At 38.2% G+C, this 18292-nt stretch overlaps 1 protein-coding gene across 1 annotated transcript in view; it reads right to left on the reverse strand.

The window, feature by feature from the left end:
• The window catches only part of FREM2 (FRAS1 related extracellular matrix 2), a 145174-nt gene that overhangs the window by 33032 nt on the left and 93850 nt on the right, over positions 1-18292 (reverse strand). The window contains exons 7-9 of the mRNA XM_074146953.1: positions 4186-4335; positions 2048-2257; positions 1608-1805 (exon numbers count right to left, since the gene is read on the reverse strand). Coding sequence (XP_074003054.1) covers positions 1608-1805; positions 2048-2257; positions 4186-4335 — 558 coding nt within the window. The remainder of the gene's footprint in view (positions 1-1607; positions 1806-2047; positions 2258-4185; positions 4336-18292) is intronic.

An 18292-nucleotide genomic window follows, 5' to 3' on the forward strand; every position in this document is an offset into this window, starting at 1 on the left:
TAATACTAATGGTAATTTTGTGCTAGAGTTTTTTATTTAAGAATTTCTACCTTTTTGAGATACTATCCAACTGTGTGTACCTTCACTTATATTATTCCATGTGATTTTAATGTCTTTTAAACTCCCACTGGTTCCAAATGAAAATGAGTATCACCTTAAAAATGCTTTGGAGCTGCAAAATGCTCAGCTGGAGCACTCACAAATCAATGTGCCTAGACTAACTAGATGTTTTGAGACTCTGAAAAGAGGCCTGGTCTTTGGCCTTCTACAAGAGCAGCGAGAGTTATGAGCGGTGTGCAGTGTCTGGACCCCAGTGTCAGAATCAGCGGGCTGGTCATCATGACGACTCCTACATCCCTTACAAAAGGAACAGCATAGGATATGAGAGAGATGAGGTCAATTTACAGTATTTTTAAATTTTTATGCATGCAGAAATGATCAAGACTCAAGATGAAGAACCAGATCAAGATGCTGACTGTGTTTATTTCTGAGGTGTTTTTTTATCCCCTGTAGAAAATAAATTATCCATCAGGAGGAGAAAAAAGAATCAAAATATTCATTCTGCTCATTGTTGCATGGGAAATGTGAAAACTTTACTGAAACTGCTGCATCTTAAACAGGCCTAAGAAGCTTATGGAAACAAGACACGATCCATGTATACCTCTTTGCTACTTGTCTTCATGGAGAAATGGTAGGGTGACAGTCAAATAAAAAAAAAAAAAAAAGAGGAAAGTCACTTCCTAAGGGGCCAGATCCACTAATCCTAATAAGTTGGATTCTCTTTCCTGGTTGCACAGAAGCAATGGCAAAGGCATGGGGTAGATGACAGCACTAAAAGCTGAGGCCAGCTCTAAATAAAGAGAGACTGAACAACTCACTTTACAAATGTGATAGATGTATACAGAAATATGAAGCTTGTAATTTCTGTGATAAGGGCATACCAAGGATTTCATACTGATGACAGAGCTTGTTTAGGACTTGTAAAAAATATTATGTGTGTGTAAACTTAAAAGATTAAACTGTCTTCTGCACAAATAGAGGGAATTAGGCAGTACTCTTCGAAGGTAGTAACACCCGATTTATTTGTGTTTCATCTCTGGTATGAGATATTAAGTACATAATACTGGTGAACTACCTTAGGAAAGCTTCCCTGGGGAAAAAAAATAAAAATTAGAGTTATATACCTGTTGAAAGGTCTATTACTCATTTCAGTGCAAGTCTAATGTAATTATCAGAAATCTGCCTAACAAAGAGCAGAGCTTCTGAAGTTCCTCTTCTGACAACAGGTCTGTGGTTCTGTTATTGTGTTACTCTGAACCTGCTTTTGCTACCATGGATTAAAAAGACTCTGGCGCTCAGGCTGGATCTATGTGAAGATATGTCCCTTTAGCTGCTATTGATTATCCCTTGAGATCAGCAGTGAAGCAAAAAGAGACATCATCTGTGTGCACTCTACCCACTGTGTATGGAAAAAACCCTAGGTTTTCCAGAGCAGTCTTTTTGGCACTACTTTATGAGAAGACACAAAAAAAACCCAAAGCAAAACAAGGCAAAACAAAACAAAACATAGTAGACTGAAGGCTTCTAAAATAAGATCAAGAGCTTACCAGGAAGGAATGTGATGATGGAACTGTCAGTATTAGGACGCTCTTCAAAGTCCATCATTACCTGAGCTGAACCTTGCCTTGTATAGCACCTCACAGTGGATGTGTATCGGATATCTCCACTCCTGTATATCATGGCAGAAATCTGTCCATCATTTTCATTGCCTACATATACAGATTCTTTAAACTGCATCTTAGGCACTGGGCAGAAAAACATAAAGAGCATATGTAAAGTATAATTGCAAAAGTTACTGTATTTTCCCTCCACTATTTCAAATTTAGTGATGTCACATTGCACCAGATATATAACATAAGTAACTAGGCAGCAAATGATTTAACACATTGTCTATAGCTAAGAAGTGTGATTGAAATGGAAAAGTCTGTGTGTTGCAGTCGTCCATCTCCTGCATAAATCTGAAAAGGTACAAAAAATTGTTACTCACAGTCAGAGACTGAGTCATTAATGAAGATGGTGGCCTTGCTGGGTTCTCCAAGAGCAGCATTCATGGGCATCCTTAGCACAAGCTCAAATTTCTCAGTTCCTTCTAACACCGGCTGTCCAAGGTCATCCAGAATTACCACACGAAATGTCTGCATATTGACTCCAGGGGAAAAATCCAAATTACGACTGATGCCTACATAATCTACTCCAGCTACCAACGAAAACGAGAAAAAAATTTTCTAATGAATAAACAGCACTACATGTGATTAAAAATGAAAATATCTATCATTGGGCAGTTAATATTAGGTAAATCTATTTTTTAAAATATAATTGTAAAACCCCCTAAATTTTAGCCGTCATGTAAAGCAATCTTTTGACAATCTAAGTTGAATTATACAATAAAACAGGTTGTGATTAAGTCACTTTTTTTTTAGTGGTACAAGTCACAACATGGGGCTTATTCTGGTCTGTTGTAAACCAAGAGTTACTCCACTAAAACTAATGAAGTTTGTTCTAAGCAAGAAATTAAACTAAGCATAAAGCTTGGAGAGAGACTCTGGAGATGAAGCAAAGCTTTTTGGAAAGAAAGTTCATATTATTCTGTAACGAAGTTGGAAGTTTTGAGACTATTATGTAAAAAGGCAAGGAGAAAGGGCCAGTGAAGTGACTGTAAGGAAGAACTGCTGTTGAGAGGAGTTGTGTAAAACAGAATGAATGGAAACCAAAAAGATCAAATTCATCTCAGACCACGTCAGGTGGGGTCTGGCACCTTACTGTTAGAGACAGACTGCTCTGGGTTTAGCTTGCTTTGATTTTTGTTTTGTTTTGTTTTGTTTTAAGCAAAGCAAGCTGAGCCATAACGAACCAATGAGAAGGAAGCAAACAAAAGAAGATAATGATTGAAACATGACACTGGGTCTTGGAATCAAAGATTAAAGGTATCTAGGACTTCAGTAAAGGACTGAGTTTAAATGTTCATTTTTGGGGGGAAATAAGAAGCAGAGCTGATGAAACAAAGCTTTGGGGGAAACTGTTCATTGAAATTGAAATAGGGTTTGGAATTCTGTGAATTTGACAAAATCTGGCAAGACTAAAGGCCATTATCAGATAGGTACTTGGATGGAGTCCCTGCTGCTCTATCCCAGACCTAAGCCTCTAAGGCAGGATGTCAGGAAAGAACCAGGTTCATGGCTTTATAGGCAGCCAGACGTGTCAGTGTTTTCAGGCTATTGCAAAGAGACTAGAGAGCCCAAGAGCTGTGCCAGTCAGTTTTGAATCCTGGAGGTGCTGGCACAATGATTTAAGATTCTTATTGTAAGGAAATATTCCTTCCCCTCTCCCTCCTCTCCCCAGGAAATAAAGTATCTCAAATATTCAGGATGAAAAAAAGGCATCAGATCATATAAAGCAAGTTTAGAAATTAAGTAATCATACTTTTTTTCAAACTTCATAATTTTCTTTTTCATAAGAAACATTATGTTTATCATCTATGTGATCATATTGATGATGTTTAGATATTCCTGAAATAACAGTAAAGTTTTACACAACTTCGCCTCACTGAAAATTAGTTGCAAAGATAAACTCTACTGTCCAATTAGACTCAGGATAAGCATCTGAGGAAGACAATTTTTATACTGTCTCTATATGAATGTCTTAGTTTGAAGCACTGTGGTTTGTGAAAAAGAAAAAAAAGAGTACACTAACACTTGATTCTGCAGACAAAGGTTCTGTCAAAGCACCACTAAATCACACAGCTGTAGCAATCCCCTTGCTGAACAGGATACCAGATAATAATTTCATTGTCTACAGTACAAATGAGAGGAGAAAAATCTGCACGCTGCCAGTGATTATAACACTGTGCCCAGAGTATGCTGTTGAGGCAGTAATCAGTTGCCTTTGTGGGACAGTGTTTTATTTGAGTATCTGAAGGCGTTTCTTACTGCTGGACTTCACAGTTGCTCCTATTTTCCTGTTTCGAGAGAAATTCTGCAACTGCTTAATTTGTTCTAAGAAGAAAGATCTGCTAAGAGCAAAAGACATATAAATTTCATCTTACGTAGCTGAATCTATGTCAAGACCAAATGCACTAGTATTTGTTGTTGAGATGTATTACGAAACTAGAGCAAAACAATAACTTACCCTCTGCGGTTATTGGTTCAGATTTGCGAGACCTCACTGTAACAGACGCAGCTTTAGACAGGTCAGTTCCAGTCCTCCAGACACGTACCTCAACATAGCCAGCACTCTCGTCCACATAGTATTCATCATTCCCAAAGTAGAATGCTGGTTCTGGTAAAAGAGGAATAATGTCCATAAATGTTTCTTTACCTTATGGTGAAGGTAACAAGAGAGCATAAAATACACATTAGACAACACATTAGAACACTTCACTCTTCTCAGTAAGGGAAATAAAGTTTTTTTTTTTTAAGATTTAGAATTTTTCTAGGTATTTTTGGCTTCTTTTCAAGTATTGGTTTGCCTATTTTGGGACAGCAATTGTTATATCAACACTGTGCTCTTTCCTTGCCTCCTACATTTTCAACTTTGTGTGTCAGCAAGTATGAATCTGTGCGCAAAACCAAATGCGCTATCTCATTACACTTATTTGAGCTGGGTCCTGTGCACAAGCCAGAAAATTCCTTGCATTTTTCACTTTGGTGCAAACAGGCAAAGGTGAATACAGATAACGAAGCCTTAACTTGAATGTTCTCACAGATTCCTGTTGCTAAAACCAGACTGAAACATGATATATAACTGGAGCTGCTTTGGAAATGTTTTCCAGCTAATCAAAGGGGCAAATACTTAATTTTAGTTCGCTCGCATCTAGCATTTAAAACAAAATCAATCTTATTTCATGTAAGATGGGACGTGAATAGTCTTTTATCTTAATATTTAAGTTCCACAGCTTATAAGAAAGAAGAGCAAAAAGCAAAGGAGGTTAAGCACTATCCCACTTAACAGACATATTTTTTATCCTCATTTTTTCCTCCCTTTTCAGTTTTTCTACCCACAATTTCACAATGTAAACAGGTTTAAGAACATAGTGCAGCTTCATCCAGGATGTATATCAGTTCCCCTTTGCTATCCTTCCATTCCTGTTTCAAACATATAAGAGTAAGCACAAACAGCTAGTGCCTCAGTTTTCCCACCGCGCAGCAGAAATCACACCTACCTTCCCCAATGGCTGGGATGTAACTGGAAGACCTAGACAAATTCTCTTTCTATTTCATCACAATTTTCGTATGTGTCCTAGTGCGAATTTATTATAATCATGAGGTTACAACATCCCAAGTGTGCTTGAAAATACCATACAGCATATGGTAAACTCAAATTAGGTTCACAAAGACCATAGTAATTAATCAGTGCTCTATCAGTGGCACTATGAATACTTCCCCTTCACCAAGCACAGAAAAAAAAAAAAAAAATTCAAAGGAAATTACTGGAAAAGTTTATAGTTCTACAGAGCTATGTCTAGCATATAGAAAGGGTACCACTTACACAAAGGAGGAGACATAAATCCTTTTTAATGGTAAGTAGAAGTTGGGCCCATCATTCCCATGATTCAGCCAAATCTTAATCTTAACATTATATGAAAAACCTATGACTTCTGTTACAGTAGAACAAATGTTTGGGAATTGAAGAACCTGTTTCAGACTACAACTGAGCTCAATAAAGCCAAATGTTGTAAAGACATTGTATTACGAAGGCTTGGAGAGACTTGTAGAATAACCAGACAAGGAAAATATTTATGTTTTTCTGAAGTACTTGAGTACAATCTGACCAACAACACTGCATATGGCAACAATCTCCTCTGTGGTAGATTGCTTATTTCTTTTTACAGAAAGCTGAACAATGTAAAATAGGAATTTAATTAAAACTAACCAGAAGCAATATAAAGTAGTTACTCAGTTATTACTAAGACAAACTTTTATCTGAGAAGGCAGCAGTTCCTAAGTATTTTGGATTTGTATACATAAATTGTATCAATTAGAAGTTTTTGAATAAAAGTAATTTCTCTTCTGCTTTCAAGATTTTTCCTGTATTTCACAACCGACAAAATAAATTATCCAAAAACAAGCAAACAAAACCCCTTAATATTCCACATCAATGAAAACAAATGCAGCTGCCTCTCTACTTGTCTGCTAAAACTAAAATCATGGGTTGTAACAAAGCAATAGAACTGAATGTACTTACTGAATAATAATGCAGATTTATAGAACTGCTTGAGCATTATCAAAGTTATCAACCTTCCCAGGATGAAAGACAAGCTTGGCAAATGTCTAGCTCTGGTAGGTGAAAAGGCTTTCAGTTCCAGTTTATTTTTTTTTATTCAACATAATTTGTATTTAAATGTGTGTGTTTGTGTGCACAGACAGAAACCCATTAATCTTACATTATTTGCCTATAGGCACTGGGCTATCAGTAGTTGCATTGTTATTTGGGACTGTGAAGCTCGTCGGAAACATTTTTAATAAGCGAATAGGATACACTCTCTGGACCTTCTTGTATAACTACTATTACCTTTGATGAGAGTTCTACTCACAGGGATACTGCAGAAATGGATATTAGATCTGCAAAGAAACGTGCCATTTCGACATACAACGATCTTCTAAAATTTTCAAGATAGACAAAGGCTCATCCAACCTCCAGGGGTTAAAAATACAGGATGTCTACTGAGACCAAATAGTTACAAAAGTGTCGCTGGTTAGACCAAGGTAGTTAAAAATATTCTCAAATCTAATACATGTCATTTCTTAAACAAGTATTTTTAAAGTTTAGCACACCTTCCCAAGTCTAATCTCAGTTTTATAATCCTGTTCTCTCTGTACTGATGTCCTGGTAGTTCCAGAATTAGATCTGGACTTGGCCCCACCTCATTTTAAGCACCTAAGTGAGAGTTACTCACATTCACAGCCTGCTTGCTCTCAGTTTTCAAGGACAAGGATAGGCAATGCCAGGAGGTTTCCCAGTGTAATGAGCATACAGAAAGGGAGGTGGAATGGCTCATCCACTGCAGTGAATAAAATCTGAGGAGACCTGGAAGCATTCCCTTCTACTCACTGGCTATGCAGGGAACTTAGATGACCTGCCTTAAACTAGATGGAAAATGTAAAAGAAAACGTTGTTGGTTTCTTGTAGTGTTATCCTAATGCTTTCTTTATTGCTGCTGAAGAAGAATCCTCACGCACTGTTTGTTCCTGTAGTCACAGCCAAAGATAAAAACGCCTGAACCCTCAGTTAGCTTGCCTTGTACTCCAGAGTGAGTTTTTCACACTATTTGAGGCATGTATCTTCAATGAAAGACACATTCTGCTTGGTTACCCATCTCAGGAAACAAATCCTTACAAATGTTTTGTAAGTTCATTTCCTGTAAGCTGTGTTAGTGGCTCCCCAGGGGAAGCACCAAAGCCAAGCCACTAACAGGGAGAGCATTGTCTTTCTCAGGTCACGGCTGGAAAACACTCTGCTCAATGACTGCAGGCTCACTTACAGCAGGTCTTTAATCTAGTAATCACTCTGGAGAGAGACCACTGCAAATTTAATGGTTCCTCTTACAGAAATAAGAGGAAGTTTAAAAAGAGGGTTTTTTTTTTTGTTGTTCAGACCCACAGATTTCACTGGCATGAAGTTACAATGATCAGAAGAGAAAGGTTAGGAGCTTTATCCCAGGTTTCTTGGCACAGAAATGAAATCTTTGTCTTGCCTTTGCACTTACAGAGTTAGGAGCATATATCAACTACAGCACTAGTCAGTCGTCAAACAGGAAAACAAACACACTTCCCATGCTGTTCGAAATAGGTCTATCTTTGAATGTATATCAGAAAATCAATGAGATAGCATGAAAATATTTATTTCCAAGGAGGCTTTTGTTTTTAGAATGATATCCTTACAATCTGCTTTAGAGGGACGTGGCAAAAGAGTATGTAGGTTGTAAGATATGCAAGGTGCCACAATCAGTTTGGGCTGCCAGTGCAAATAATATATAACGCACGATAGTTAGGATAAACACGAAAGAACAGTCTTCTGTGCTGACACCTCAATAAGCCTTAATACTAAAGTGATTTTCAGTGACATATGCTTCCAGTGAGATATATATATAAAAATGGATATATTCTCAGGAGGAGAGAAATAATAGAAGAAAACAAGACCTGCCATTATGATATTAATGATACATATTAAGATACTGGAACGAGGAGAAACAGTCATTACAGCTGAACTCATGCTTGAGCTTTTCTAGTGGTATTAAATGGTTTATTCCTAAAAGCTTTTGCCTTCCTTCTTGCCATGCACAATACAAACAAGGCTATGATGTGAACATTATAGGTTGCCAGAGCTAGCAGACATCTTCTGTGGTCATGCAGAAGGTGCAAAACACTGCTTTGTAAGCTTACCAGCCTGTTCTGGTACAGTCTCGGGATGCTAGTGCAACGCTGAGTCCAAAGTAATGAGCCCCGATGGCTGACACAGCCAAATAGCTTGGACATAACAACAGAAAAACATGGCCAGATTTCCTCTGGACCTGATCTGGCTCATACCCAGACGACATATACATCCCTATACAATGCTTATGTGCATTTCATTATCACGGCTAGCATTAGATGACTGAGCTACTGAGTCTATATTTAACACAAGAGTCTCCACCCTTCCGAACATGAAGTGGGCGAGTTGTAGGTAAAACAGTTACGAACAAGAATTCCATTAGATTTGAGAAGGAATGGGCATCTACTGTTTAATAGCAGTAAAGGTCAACTTCTGTCGGCTCTCTCATACATGCATGTTAATGGGAGAAAAAGAAAAGCTCGGGAAAACTGTCCGTTGCAAAAAGTTTATATTACCATATTATCAAAGAGGACTTTAACATCTGAAACTAGGTAGCACCATTCTGCAGCTATTTACACATACTTGAAGCTACGCAAGCAACTGAGCTTGCATCTAGCACAATGAATTTAATTTGCCAAGTCATTTATTTTTGCTGAATGCTGTAGAAGCAGGGGTCAAGATTACAGTCAGAGCTCAGTTCTGGAGCAGGTACCTATTGTGCAAATGCCAATAGCTTTTTATTTGATGTGGTCAAACCAAATTACTTTTCAAATTCATATGTTGTAATCTTAACAGCTTTCATCTTCTTAGCGCTGTTGTCGTAACTTTTGCAATCAAAAAGTAAATTCACCTCAGAATTGAAATTACTAGTTGCAGGCAAATTGCCACACACATTATCTCAAGCAAATAATGTTTGCATTTCCATTTGTCTCAACAGCCCATTTCTGTCTAGCAACTTACAATGATTTTTTAAAGGATGCTGCAAACATTATAACAGCTAAAAGGGCAGACTCAAATTAATGCAAACTTTACCAAACCCAGTTCTATTTTGTAAGAAAAACACACATTTTTTTTAATCTACAAAAGCAATGCCATACATTGACTGGACTGGTTCATCACTGAATTACTCTTATTTTATGCAATTTAACCCAGTAATTTCAGTAAATACAGTGTGAATCGAGATCAATAACTGCTGTGAACAACATTATGTATGATTCACATTTAATTAATTTCTGATACACACTAATTCAGTATAGACATTTACATTTTAACTCACCCTTTATGTTAAAATGCATCCATGCTTCAGTTTCTCTACGCACAGTACCATCAGAAGCAGCACCTGCCTGGCAGGCCTGGAATGCACACCTCACATCTCTGCTACATCAATAAGTAAAAACTCAAAAGTCAGCAAAGTAGCACAGTAAAGGAAGTAGACTACAGCCCTTGCTGCAAGACTGGGGGTGGCAGTAAGATGGCTACAGTGATACCCCATCTCTGGTCACCTACTCTTTACCTTTTCTTGTCAGTCCCATCCCTGCTGCAAGGAGAGCCTGAAGCATACGCTACAGCCTGAAGAACTGAGATAATTCTGGTTGTGCTTAATGTCAGGTTGCGATTCACAATGGTTCAGTAATAATCAGATGAGCCTCAGAGTATGCCTGAATCACAGAGAGTAGAGACATCTGAGTGCATGAAGCCATGCTGTACTCAACTCATTCAAGACGTGTGCCTTTAAACTGAAGTTGAATTTTTCAACAGTTTGTTAACTATTATGTATAATTTTTCAATTTTTCAACAGTTTGTTAACTATTATGTACAAGACGGTAATGAACAGTCTTAACTCGTCTCCGAGCTATAACTGGCATTTCAGGAGGAAGGTTAATTAATGTGTGAGGTTGACTATTGTAAGTACCCTTCTCTTGGAAGCAATTCATTTACCTTTGTTGATTTGCTGAGAAACATTGTTACCTTTCCAAAACACCAAATTCATATATATGTGAACTAACATATAAATGAAAATATTTATTAGTAGAAGTAGCATTGTTATGATCGTTGCACACACTCTCAGGATATAACCTACAGACCTTGATATCACTGTAACTGTCACAGGTGTCAGAGGAGCTTTTCCTATGTTCAAATTCAGAGGGCAGGGCCAAAACATTTTTCCTTCTTTAAGTACTTCAGGCTTCAATCACTTGCTCAAACTGTTTCATAATGCAGATAATTGCCTCATTTACCAATGTAAATAAAAATATAAAGACTAATAGCTGAAGAAACAAACACTTTGGAATTTGGGAACACACCCAAATGTGATGGTATCACCTGCAGCAACCATCTGATTTTCACGTATCATTTTCCTACTGGCAAGACCTCCCACAGAGCATGAAACCAACCCAGAATCTTCTAAATGTTCTATTTTTAAAAAGGATGAGATTATTTTTATGTAAGAGGCCCAGGAAATGGCATCAGTAACAAATTTTCAATGAACTGATGAAACAGAGGCAGGCAGGTAAACGGGAAGGCTTGGCAGTGATATTTAAATATACCACACACAAGGTACCTCACAAGGAGACCAAGCATGAGGGAGCTCACAGTCAGCGATTCATACATGAGATAACAAATGAGGACACCTACAAACATAAATGGTAGGAGAAACTGAGCAGCATTTTAGAAATCAGGCTACACAAAGATATAGCATGTAGCCATTTCTAAATATGTTTTTCCCATTTCAGTTGAAAAATTAGTTTACTACTGGGCCTTGCAGAAAAAGCAGTCTGTAGAAAGGATCTCAGTGCAATAAGTACATTTGCAAATACAGTTTTTTTGAGGAGAATATTTTCAATGTTCTCTTCCAAAGTGTATTCCTCACACCTATTCTCATATCAAGAAACACAACCACAAAATTGCAATAACTCATTCTATGAATGTTTTCTTTATGGTACCTTGTAACACCATCCACTTAAATCATGACCATGATCTCTAAGATTTTGAAGCCCAAAGTCATAGTGATGATAATTATGTTTTCTCCCCAGCTGAGACTTCCACTGGTGGGCACATAGTACCAGTAAGGCTATTGGATGATTAACAAGCATTTTGCTGTTTGGTAATGAGAGCTGATAGGAAGATGGCAAGGAAATTGTGGAGATTCAATAGCAAAAGACAGAATTCCTGGACCTCCATAAAAGTAAATGCATGCTGAAAATGAGGGAGCTTTTTATGCAGTGAAAGACACTAGACTGAGAAAAGGATATGATAATATTCTAAGGATCAAAATAAATCCAAATTGTGCATTTTCTGAGAGTAATTTTTCATAGAATCACAGAATGGTTTGGGTCAGAAGGGACCTTTAAATATAATCTAGTCCAAACCCCCCGGTGTGGGCAGGGACACCTTCCACTAGACCAGTTTGCTCAAAGCCCCATCCAGCCTGGTCTTGAACACTTCCAGGGATGGGCCATCCACAACTTCTCTGGGCAACTTGTTCCACTGTATCACAGCCCTCAATGTAAAAACTTTCTTCCTTATGTCCAATCTAAATCTTTCAGTTTAAAACTTGGGTCTTTTCCTATTACTGCAGGTACTGGTAAAAAGTCTCTATCGTTTTTATTAGCCCCCTTTATATATTAAAAGGCTGCAATAAGGTCTCCCCAGAGCCTTCTGTTTTCCAGGTTGAACAACCCCAACTCTCTCACCTATCTTCATAGGAGAGGTGCTCCAGCCTTCTGATCACTTTTGCAACCCTCCTCTGCACCTTTTCTAACAGGTCCATGTCTGTCTTGTGCTGAAGGCTCCAGAGCTGGACACAGTACTCCAGGTGGGGTCTCATGAGAGTGAAAAAGAGAGGCAGAATCACCTCCCTTGACCTGCTGGCCGCACTTCTTTTGATGCAGCCCAAGATACGATTGGCTTTCTGGGCTGCAAATCACACATTGCTGCCTCGTGTCCAGTTTTTCATCCACCAATATCTCCAAGTCCCGGGAAAGAGGAGGGATACCATTCATCCCCCAGTCTGCACTGATACTGAGGATGGCCCCAACTCAGGTGCAAGACCTTGCACTTGGTCTTCCTGAACTCAGTGGGCCATGAAGTTTGCCTGGGCCCACTCCTGAAGCCTGACAAGATCCCTCGTGATGGCATCCTTTAACTCAAGCCTCTCAACTGTACCACTCAGTTTAGTGTCATCTGCAAACTTGCTGAGGGTGCACTAAATCCCACTATGTCATTGATGAAGATATCAAATAGTATTGGTCCCAGTATGGACCCTAAAGGAACACCACTCATTAGTGGTGTCTGTTTGGACATTGAAACATTGAGTGTAACTGTTTGGATGTGGCCACCCAGCTGATTTCTTACTCATCTAACAGTCTATCCATCAAACCCATATCTCTTCAATTTGGAGGTACGAATGTTGGGAGGGACTGTGTCAAAGGCCTTAAAGTCTAGGTAGATGACATCTGTAGCATAGAATCATAGAATCGTTTAGGTTGGAAAAGATCTTTTAACATCATCAAGTTCAACTGTTAACCTAGCACCGCCGAGTCCACCACTGAACCATGTCCCTAAGCACCACGTCTCTCCATCTTTTAAATACCTCCAGGGATGGTGACACAACCACTTCCCTGGGCAGCCTGTTCCAATGCCTTATGACCCTTTTGGTGAAGAATTTTTTCTTAATATCCAATCTAAACATCCATTTCCTTTGTCCACTGATGCAGTCACTCCATCATAGAAGGCTACTAGATTAGCGAGGCATGATTTGCCCTTGGTGAAGCCATGTTGGCTGTCTCTAATAACTTCTGTCTTCTGTATGTTTCTACATATCTTCCAGAAGGATCTGTTGCATGATCTTACCAGGCATAGAGGTAAGGCTGTTAAATTCACTTTAGCGAAATGAATTACAAATCTGAATCTTATCTAAGTATCAAATGTGTTTGATTTCATTGAAGAATAAATGAAGACAAAGAAGACACTATCATTGTAACTATCATTACTACAAATGGTGCGTAGAAGAGGAATAGCATAACCAAGAAATGTAAAATCCTTTGTTTTCCCAGTGGCTGTTGGTATTTGTATATCATTTCTGGCATAGCTTGATCCACATTTTAAAAAGAAAATTATGATCCTACCCATTCTTGTGGGTGGTTATTAAACTTGTTCTTCTGCCTCTATCTCTACACAGACTTTTCTGGATTGGAGACATCTTGACCATATCACAAGACAGGCTAAGAAAGACACTGCCACAACTCTGGCAGTGTTGGATTTTTTGACTTTTACTATTCAGTCTCAATGCTAGTTATGCAGAATTTGCTTAACCGGCAGAAGAAATTTCTTACAGGCTTTTCTGCCCACATACAATGAGAACGCATTTAGGCCACTGAGTTCTGAAAAGAACAACATGCAAGAGATCTTCCACACTCCCTTTACAGGAGCTAATGTTGGGGATGGGACTCAGGAGAGAAGACAGAACAGAAGTGAAAACAGAACAACAGCCAGACTTATCAGACCACAAAAGCAGAGCTCTAATGGCAGAAAATATGCTCTGCTGTAAAAGTTCTTGAATTCTCTCTTTTGGACTTCTGACCCCATTCATGTCAGAGGGAAAAGAGTTGCCTGACAGACAGTAATGTGAGATAATAACTGAGTTAATCCCTTGTTGATTTACACATTCAAAAGGAGAATCAGCACCATTAAAGCCCAATGGCATTCACTGGTTACTCTGTTGTTCAATATCCTTTGGGTCTTCAAAGACTGATGAGCAAAGTGGCAAAGTCTCAGTACAAGGAGCTTTGGAGGAACCAAGACGATCTTAGGAAAACTGAATGCCCCAAGATGTTGAACACAACTTACCCAAATCTTAAACATACAAAGCACTGACTAGGTCACTAAATTAATTCCCTATGTTTGCAAGCAACCAAGAATAAATGGTTAATTTAGAATGGTTTGCTAGATATTCATTAAATTTTCAAGCAGTCTACAATAAATATAAGATCTGTAGTCCAAAGACAAAAGCCATAAGTAATATAACATGGTACAGAAAGACAGGAGAGAGAAAGATTTTCAATGGACTCTTGAGCGAACTGTCATAAAACAATGATCCATTAGGCTCTGGAAAACAACATCAGTACACGTTAAGAACATTATCTCATTTAACTCATTCTAGACTTAACAGAAAGTATCAATTTTCTATAGATCATGTAATTTCGTACCTTCTGCTTATCAACTATTTTATGTGCTTTGAGTACAAAACTCAAAAGCTGTTTTCTATATTTCAACATACTTCTAGAAAAATTACTATAATTTACATAGAACTGTAATAAACCATATGTAAGCTAACCATTTAAGAACCTGCAGTTGTGAAGGCTTAGAGATACGCTGCTCCACCAGCTGAGTCCTCTATTGCAAAGCAGTCATCTGAAACAGATGTGACAAAGTACTGCCTGTCCTCCTTACCTATTAAAGGAGCCTATATACCTAGTTATTAAGCAGCCCAGTGAAGATGAGATTAATCCAACATCCATAGTTCATATAAATATAATTTGTGAGTGTATATCTGCATACACACATATATAATAAACTGTCTGTAACAGATAATGCTAGAAAAGCAAATCATAAATGCGCCCAGTTGCCTCTATAGAATATCCTACTGTAAGATATGACATTAATTTATTTCTGTGATACACAGAAAACAGGGACTTTCCAAAGTCTTGAAGGCTATCATCATAAATTGTACATTTTACTCTTTTGAACTGGTGATAATAAGAAACTGTAAGTAAAGAAAATTGGGAGTATAATGTGTCATAAATTGGCTGTCTTCCACTTTTTCCCTTGATTAGTTGCCAATCTGGCCACCTGCCATAGGCTGGGGAAAGAGGCGGGGTCACATAGAGATTTTACCTAATGAGGGGACAAAAGAACTTAAAAGCTTCACAGAAGTGCCACAGGTATCAGACCTGCAGGCACTGTAAAAATAGAAAAGGGAGAAAGTAGGCAAAGATGGCTGTACGGAGGAAAAAAGAACAACTAGTTTGTTATTTTAGCCATCTCCAAAGAATGATGAAGAATACTTGGCCAAATCATGACCCCAGTCATCTAATGCTGGGCATGCTGTGCCTATAGTGTCCAGGTTGTAACTACAACTGGACAAACAGCCTGGCAGATATTAACCACCAAGATCAACCAACCACTCATTCAGTTTAAGGTTATGGCACACCTATTGTTAGAAAGAAATTTCCAGTGGAAATAAGGAGATTCCAGATAGCCTACTGAGATAAGGGTGTCCCTCTGACAAACCATGTTACTAACAGAGTATTTAATTATCATCACCTGGAAATTTGGCTCAGTACACACACTGAAAGTCAGCTGATACTGTATGCCTACTGGGACATGTAATGCAAAGCACGTATTTATAATGTAGCATTGCAGAGCTGACTTTCTGCCTCTTTTCAGGCTATTGATAGTATATGTCAATATGGACTTTACCACCACGAGCAAGCTGGACAAGTCCTAGTGGCTACTGATTTCAGAACATGGTCTAAGGATTTCCAAAGTTTAATTAACTGTAGTGACAGCAAGCGTTTAAAAGAAATCTCCAGAAGACTAAAGAATTAATCTGTTCTTTTTGACCTCTAATATTGGCTTTCTGCATTATCATACCATGATCATCATCATACCTCCATCCAGCCTACTCAGCTGTAAAATATTCCCAGGTAGTGCTATTCTCCATCATGTGGATGATACCAGTGATCAATTCTGTTCAGTAGGTATAAGGAAAATCGTACGCAAACCTCCGACACAAACCTGAGTCCTTTGCTTTTCCAGCCTTGATGTAGAAATGTCAAGAAGAAGTCTGAATGGCTGCTTGCCCATCTAATGTGAATGAAGTGGAACAAATGTATTTAATGTACTTCCTGCTGTGAACAGCATGAGGCTTCAACAATTCCACTAAGGCAAGATGACTGTTTGTCAGCCTGGCTGTAAGGCTGTGTGCTCTCATGGCAACACTAAATACAGTAGCATGGAATTAAAATCACATGGGAAGACAGACACTGACAAAAAACTTGAAGCAGACAAAATAACTGTAAGCATTCTCCTCTCAGCCACAAACTTCCAGCTCTGCATTCATCACACCTCTTTTCCTCCAGTTTCCAAATGTGACTTCAAACCAAGAGTTTTAAATTTGCCCAAAACACAAAACAGAATTAGTAAAAAAGGGTCCAAATCAGCAGCCTGGCAATCAAAACGTTTGGCTATGAGAGAGCAGAGATTCGACTGCAAGCCTTGTTGCAAGGACTAAGCATTTTGTATCAGACTTGTTGCACACAACACAGCAACACTGTTAGTGCTAGAACCAAATTACAGGCTCCTCATTCCCAGACGAACACTAACAAAAGAGTTTGATCTCATTTTTTCCTCTATGTATGTGAAATTATTTCAGTCACAGCTTCTGTTGGAAAAACAGAGTGCTTCCAGGCTGATCTTGCTTAGCTGCTAAGTGCTTGGGGATTAAGGCGTTTCCAAGGAAGACTTGGGTCTGAGTGTTTTCAGGGTCTAAGACTGAACTCCCGGACTTGTCTCTCCAAGGGGAATGAAAATTGCACAGCACCTTTACCCTCCTTTTCCTAGATGCATAATATTGATCTATTATGTAAAGTGCCTCCTCTGAATAAGCTGTATGCTGAACTCTGTGCCCTCCATGCAGGATAGGTATGTCCTGAGCCAATCAACTGACCTCAAATTCTTCAGGGATTTCTGTTCATACCCCAAATCCTTGAGATGCATGAAGACATCATGAAGTCCATCAATTCTGGCTAGATTTAATAACATAAATTCATATTTGTATGGAAAATGGTTGAATTTTTTGTTTATGTTTGGATTTTATCTTGAACATCTAAATACCTATTGAAATACCCTTCTGCATTCATTTATTTAGATTTCAACTAGATTGTTTTAGATTTTTCTTTAGAAACCATAATTACTTTATGAAGCAGGAATAACTATGTATTTCCTTGTTATTTAATGACATGTCATAGTAGGTGCTCTTTTAACACAAAATTAGAAAAAAATCCTTCCTTCATTCCTGGTAGTGCTTACAACTTTGGGCTGAATGGCAAATAAAATTTCTAAGGGTAGGATTTATATCTACTGTCAGAAAACAATGTATTCAGATGCACCAGATACCCGTGGTGATTGATCTCAACAGTTTATATACTTCTAGGACGGGAGGGTTCCTGGGAGTATGTCTTTCACTTCATTAACTATAGAAGGATCTCGGCATAGCCTGCTTGAATGAGATGTCTAGTATTTATAGACAGTTAATATCAAGTGAAATTACTGCCACCCCAAAAGTGGATGATTTTCATAGGTCTTTACCCTGAACATTTTTCTTCCAGTGGTTCATGGTTAGTGTCAACTATGATATACTATCACCCCTGACTCAAACAGATCCATGTTTTTATTTTTTAGTGTTTAAACTGTAGTGACACGTCTAACTTTGAAGTCAAATTTCTGTGCACAGCTTACTTAGCTGTGAATTTCATTAACTTAATCCTTTTCTTCTTTTCTATCTGTCTCCAACTTCAGGACCTATCAGGAAAAGTCCCTTCCAAATTAAGAAATGTCCCAACAGCAGCACCAAATTTAAAATCACCTTTCACAATATATAAATATACCTGTGCATGTTCTACATATTATGATTTTTTTTCAGATTTTGCTTTGGCAGCACAGCACAACTGTATAATCCCCAATTAAAGTATTCAGTTGCCAGGAATTTCTTTAATATACTCTGATTCACTAGAAAGCTGAGCACACCCCTTCTACTTTTTGTTTATTGTCATGATTGTATAGTAACTCAGCTATTTTAGTTAGACCCTAAGGGCTTTCTCTAGAAATAAAAGAAGAAGAAAAGACTTTGATGATAGGTACTGGA

This window comes from Numenius arquata, chromosome 1, assembly GCF_964106895.1.
Source record: "Numenius arquata chromosome 1, bNumArq3.hap1.1, whole genome shotgun sequence".
In the NCBI taxonomy this organism is placed as follows: Eukaryota; Metazoa; Chordata; class Aves; order Charadriiformes; family Scolopacidae; genus Numenius; species Numenius arquata.